This window comes from Nematolebias whitei, chromosome 9, assembly GCF_014905685.2.
Source record: "Nematolebias whitei isolate Nwh7 chromosome 9, NemWhi1, whole genome shotgun sequence".
In the NCBI taxonomy this organism is placed as follows: Eukaryota; Metazoa; Chordata; class Actinopteri; order Cyprinodontiformes; family Rivulidae; genus Nematolebias; species Nematolebias whitei.
This window is the reverse complement of record NC_056506.1, coordinates 20,011,514-20,017,680: the sequence shown is the minus strand read 5'-3', so window position 1 is coordinate 20,017,680 and position 6,167 is coordinate 20,011,514. Positions and strand designations below refer to the sequence as shown.

At 44.4% G+C, this 6,167-nt stretch overlaps 1 protein-coding gene across 1 annotated transcript in view; it reads right to left on the bottom strand.

The window, feature by feature from the left end:
- The window catches only part of ap1g2 (adaptor related protein complex 1 subunit gamma 2), a 29,784-nt gene that overhangs the window by 1,645 nt on the left and 21,972 nt on the right, over nt 1-6,167 (bottom strand). Inside the window, exons 16-20 of the mRNA XM_037682102.1 lie at nt 5,571-5,698; nt 5,303-5,407; nt 5,016-5,163; nt 4,703-4,862; nt 4,398-4,549 (exon numbers count right to left, since the gene is read on the bottom strand). Coding sequence (XP_037538030.1) covers nt 4,398-4,549; nt 4,703-4,862; nt 5,016-5,163; nt 5,303-5,407; nt 5,571-5,698 — 693 coding nt within the window. The remainder of the gene's footprint in view (nt 1-4,397; nt 4,550-4,702; nt 4,863-5,015; nt 5,164-5,302; nt 5,408-5,570; nt 5,699-6,167) is intronic.

Here is a 6,167-nt window from a genome sequence, read left to right as displayed (position 1 = left end):
CCAAACTACTGTCCCTCCCCTGGACATGTCCAAACTACTGTCCCTCCTCTGGACATATCCAAACAACTGTCCCTCCCTTAGACATGTCCAAACTACTGTCCCTCCTCTGGACATGTCCAAACAACTGTCCCTCCCCTGGACATGTCCAAACCACGATCCCTCCTCTGGACATGTCCAAACCACTGTCCCTCCCCTGTACATGTCCAAACTACTGTCCCTCCCCTGGACATGTCCAAGCTACTGTCCCTCCTCTGGACATGTCCAAACAACTGTCCCTCCCCTGTACATGTCCAAACAACAATCCCTCCTCTGGACATGTCCAAACCACAGTCCCTGCCCTGGACATGTCCAAACTACTGTCCCTCCTCTGGACATGTCCAAACCACAGTCCCTCCTATGGACATGTCCAAACCACAGTCCCTCCTCTGGACATGTCCAAATCACAGTCCCTGCCCTGGACATGTCCAAGCTACTGTCCCTCCTCTGGACATGTCCAAACCACAGTCCCTGCCCTGGACATGTCCAAACTACTGTCCCTCCTCTGGACATGTCCAAACCACAGTCCCTCCCCTGAACTTGTCCAAACTACTGTCCCTCCTCTGGACATGTCCAAACCACAGTCCCTCCCCTGGACATGTCCAAACAACTGTCCCTCCTCTGGACATGTCCAAACCATCTCAGTCTGGTCTCTCTAACTTTATCTCCCAGTTGTTCAACCTGTGCTGTACCTCTGATGATCTCATTCCTAATCTTATCCATCCTTGTCACTCCTAAGGAGAACCTCAACATCTTCATTTCTGCCACTTCCAGTTCTGTCTCCTGTCTTTTTGTCCATGTCTCTGTCTCCAGACCATACAACATAGCTGGTCTCACCACTGTCTTGTAAACTTTTTCTTTGACCTTTGACCTTTTGTCACAAATCACTCCTGAAACTTTTCTCCATCTTGCCTGGACTCTCTTTTTCACTTCTTTACCACATTCCCCATTTTCCTGGACAGTGGACCCCAAGTACTTGAAGTCCTGCACCTTTGTGACCTCTGCTCTTTGTAGCCTCACTGTTCCACCGGCCTCCCTCTCATTCACACACATGTACTCTGTCTTACTTTTTTGCTGACTTTCATTCCTCTTCTTCCATGTGCATATCTCCACCTCTCCAAGTTACCTTCCACATGTTCCCTGTTGTCACCACAGATCACAATGTCATCTGCAAACATCATAGTCCACGGGGATTCCTGCCTGACCTCATCTGTTGGTCGGTCCATCACCAGAGCAACAAGAAGGGGCTCAGAGCCGATCCTTGATGCACTCCCACCTCCACCTTGAAGCTATCTGTCAAGCCTACAGCACTTCTTACCACTGTCCTGCTGTCCTCATACATGTCCTGCTGTCCTCATACATGTCCTGTACCAGTCTAACATACTTCTCTGCCACTCCAGATTTCCTCATGCAGTACCACACCTCCTCCCTCGGCACTCTGTCAGATGCTTTTTCTAAATCTACAAAGACACAATGTAGTTCTTTCTGACCTTCTCTGTACGTCTCCATCAGCATCCTCAAATCAAAGATGTCATCTGTGGTGCTCTTTCTCAGCATGAAACCATACTGGTGCTCACAGATAGTCACCTCTCGTCTAAGTTTTGCTTCCACAATTCTCTCCCAGATCTTCATTGTGTGGCTCATCAACTTAATTCCCATGTAGTTGCTACATCTCTGTACATCACCCTTGTTCTTAAAAATGGGCACCAGCAAACTTCTTCTCCATTCCTCATTCATTTCCTCACCCTCAAATAGGCCGTTGAATATTTGAGTCAAAAACTTCACTGCCATCTCTCCAAGACATTTCCAAACCTGTGCTGGTCTTTCTCGATCTCGGTCATTATTCCTGTTTTAGTATTTTACATCGCTTTATAATCTAGCTGTTTTTGTTTTGTTTTTTATATAATTTCTTCTATTTACTTTTCATTTTATATTTTTTTTTAATGATTGTCTGTTGTTGTCTATACCTCATCTGTGACTTTGTTAAAATCAGGTCTCTCTTGTAAAAGAGTCCTCGTGGCTCAGTGAGACTAACCTGTATAAATAAAGGTTGAATGAATGAACCTCTTTCTTTGAATAGTTTCCTACACTTCACTATTCCACCACCAGGTTTCCTTATCATCCATTCTCTGTCCAGATGACGCACCAAGTACCTTCCTACCTGTATCTCTAATTACTGTTGCTGTAGTAGTCCAGTCATTTGGAAGCTCTTTCTTACCACCCAGAGCCTTTAACAGCTCCTCTCTGAATTTCACAGCATTCTTCCTTTCACAGATTCCACCATTTGGTCTTCTTCTCTGATTTTACTCTTTTTCTCTTCTTCACAACAACAGTCATTCTACACACAACCATCCAATGCCGTCTGGCCACGCTCTCCCCTGCTACAACCTTACAGTCCCCAATCTCCCTCAGGTTTCCTCTTCTACACAGAATGTAGTCGACCAGCGTACTCCTTCCTCCACTCTTACAGATCATTCTATGTTCCTCCCTCTTTTGGAAACAAGTGTTGACTATAGCCATTTCCATTCTCTTGACAAAATCCACCACCATCTGTCCTTCCTGGTTTCTTTCCTTGACCCCAAACACACCCATCACTTCCTCATCCCCTCTGTGTCCTTCACCAACATGTTCATTCAGGTCTGCTTCGATCACCACTCTCTCCTCTCTGTTAATACTCTCTATCACTTCATCTAGATCTTTCCAAAATGTATCTTTCTCCTTCTCATCACATCAGACCTTCTACTTCTACCTTCAGACACATCACCCTATCTGACACTCTCTTCACCTCTCCTACACTCTTTGCCAGCTCTTCCTTCAGGACCACCCCTACTCCATTTCTCTTTCTATCCACACCATGGTAAAACAGTTTGAACCCTGCTCCAATGCTGCGAGCCTTGCTGCCCTTCCACTTTGGTCTCTTAGACACATAAAACATCTACCTTCCTTCTCAGCATCACGTCAGCCAGCTCTCTACCTTTGTCTGTCATTGTCCCCACATTTAGGGTTGCCACCCTCAGTCCTACATTCTTCATCTTCCTCTGTCTCCTGACCTGTTTCCCTCCTCATGGTCTTTGACTAACAGTAGCACAATTTCTGCCAGCACCCTGTTTGTCAGCATCACCGGTGGTGGTCGTTGTTAACCCGGACCTCAACTGATCTGATATGGACTCGCTTAGATGAACACGCATTATAGTTTTGTTAAAGTGTTTTACGTCGAACGCCTTTCCAGACACAACCCTCACCATTTACCCGGCTTGGGACCGGCACCAGAGATACACTGATGCTTGAAAAATTTGTGAACCATTTCAAATTTTCTATATTTCTGCATAAATATGGTATGGTATGGTATATGACAGGTGACAGGGCTTTCTCTGTTGCAGGTCCACGTCTGTGGAATGAGTTGCCAGAGTGTCCGGCAGGCTCCCACACTCTCAGTCTTTAAGTCTCGCTTGAAGACCCACTTCTATTCTCTTGCCTTTAACATGGTGTGATTTGTTTTGGTCCGGTCTGTTCTCTACTCTGTTGGCCATTTTAGTTAGCTTCTGCTGCTATTTGTATCTGTATTTCTATTTTATGTTTTCCTGTCCGCTGTGCATGTTTGTGTTCTTTTGTACAGCACTTTGGTTGGCCTTGTTGCTGTTTTAAGTGCTATATAAATAAATTGGTATGGTATGGTATGGTATATAGTTTATTCATTTTAAAAAAGTACAAAACAATTCCATAACAATATAAAAAAGGATACAAAAGATTTAAAATGAAAGGCAGCAGAAAGAAGAAAAAAATATCTGCATAAATATAAATAAATATGTAATATTGGATCATTTTCCTCAATAAATAAATGACCAAGTTTAATATTTTTGTCTAATTTGTTTCACTGGGCTCTCTTTATTTACTTTTAGGACTTGTGTAAAAACTCTGGCGATGTTTTAGGTCACATTTATGCAGAAATATAGAAAATTATAAAGGCTTCACAAACATTTAAGCACTTCTGTACATCTCAAAAGTTGCCTTTTGAGCAGCAGCAGTTTTAAACCAGAACAGTCCTACATAGATTTTTTTATTTTGACTTTTGAGTATAAAGATTTAATTGGCTCGTCTAGCTTTTCATGAACATTATGGACCATAAAAACTAACCCCTTAAATTATTTGCATTTATACTTTTAGAGTGAAAATCACATCTCCATCTTTTGCTCTGAAATACTCTGTTTCTGGGGTGTTCCTTTTATTCCCACACATTAGCAACATGTTCAAATACACCTAACTGTAAGGATCGAGCTCTGTGTATTCATTTTACTTTATTATCTGTGCAGAAGTAAAATCTCGTTTCAGGTGGAGATGATCTGCAGAAGATGAAGACACACCTTTGGTACAGCAGCCTGCAGGGTGAAGCTGCTGATGTCTGAGTCGGAGGAGTTGGAGGCCGCGAGCGTCACCGTCATGGTGGAGTCTGACTGGTGTTCACAGTTCAGTGTCAAAGTCACACCGTTTTTCTCATACACCGTCACTGTGGGAGCTATAAAAACACACAAAATTAAAATATGCCATAAACATTTAGAAAAAAAAATCCAGAAGCTTTAAACTGTCCACTTGTTTTTCTTGAAAACCATAAAAAAACTCCCAGTAATCCATCACGTTTGCAGTTTGAGAGTTCATCCGAAAAGCAGACCTGGTGTTTGGGCAGTGGGCTCCAACCCACCCAGCAGATCCAGGAGGTCTCCTCCTACAGCGGTGGTGGTGATGGACTGGGCCGGTGCTGTGCTCCCTGCAGCCGGGCTGGGCTGCACAGGCTCCTGAGAGTCACCCAGTAGGTCCAAGAGATCACAGACCTGAAAAATACCACAGAGGGAGGATAAAACATCCGGAGTCTGCACGTCAGATAAATGTGTGCACGGTAAGAAAACCAAACCAAACTGTATCTGGTTACATGTGTAAATGTTTGCAAAGTGCTTCAACAAGCAGACACAGATGTGTCCTCACACCTGGTTAGCAGGATGTTGTGGCAGCACTGCCTCTTCCTGTTTCACTCTGGCTGGCTGGATCTCCTTCACAGTCTCCTCTGTGGCCTCCTCGCTGGTTTGACCCTGAAAGTTCCTCTGAACCACGGGCATCCTCTCTAACACTGCTGCCCTGAGGACAAAATACATTTCTCACCTCTTCTGGTGACAAACTCATGTTTCCGCTCCGTGACCAGCATCACATTGTACGACAGCACAGGTGAGGGTGAGCACAGGCACATTAAAGATGATTTCTTTCTTCCCTTGCTCACCTCATGTGGTCATATTTTCTGAAGAGAGCGTTGTACTCCACTGCCCTCTGCTGGAGCTCCACGTCTATGCAGCTGCCGTAGATGCTGACGATGCTTCGGATGCGGCTGCAGGACGAACACGAGCCAAGAAACAAAGACACCGTCAGACTTTTATTTTCTCAGCATGTTTAGATTGCTCAGGAAACCCGAGAGTAAAACCTGTAAGACACAGGCATCAGAGTGTTTGTGGTCAGCAGGTGGACCTGCTGTGACTCGGGGTTTTCCTTACTCCACATTTTCAGTGATGCGTGTGCTCAGTTTCATGGTGGCGGTGAGAGCAAAGCCTCTGGTTGTCGGAGACGACATGTGCGACTGCAGAACCGTCTCCAAAGCGTCCAGGACATTGTCTTCTGTGACCTGAGGACAGGACTACATGGTGACTGAACGCCGGCATTAAATCTGTCAGACACTGGAAGAAAACTCAGTATTTACTTCCCTGAAGGACGAACAAACACAAAGTCCCTTTGATTTCACTCAGTTAGAGAAACAGCAGTTTCAGTACTGTTTTCACTTTTTGTATGTTTAGTTATTTAAAGGGGCAGTTCAGATCTTTTGAAGTGAAAGGATTCTGAACAGGTAATCCACCCACCCATCCATCCATCCATCCATCCATCCATCCATCCATCCATCCATCCATCCACCCACCCATCCACCAAAAATGTTTTAGAGCAACAATCCACTTTGGTTTGGGCCTCGCTCAGACCAGCTGTTAGCTCATCCATTCCTACAAACTGAGGTTCTCCACAACAGCTAAGATAATAAGTATTCATAACTACTGGTAACTAACTAACTAACTAACTAACTAACTAACTAACTAACTAACTAA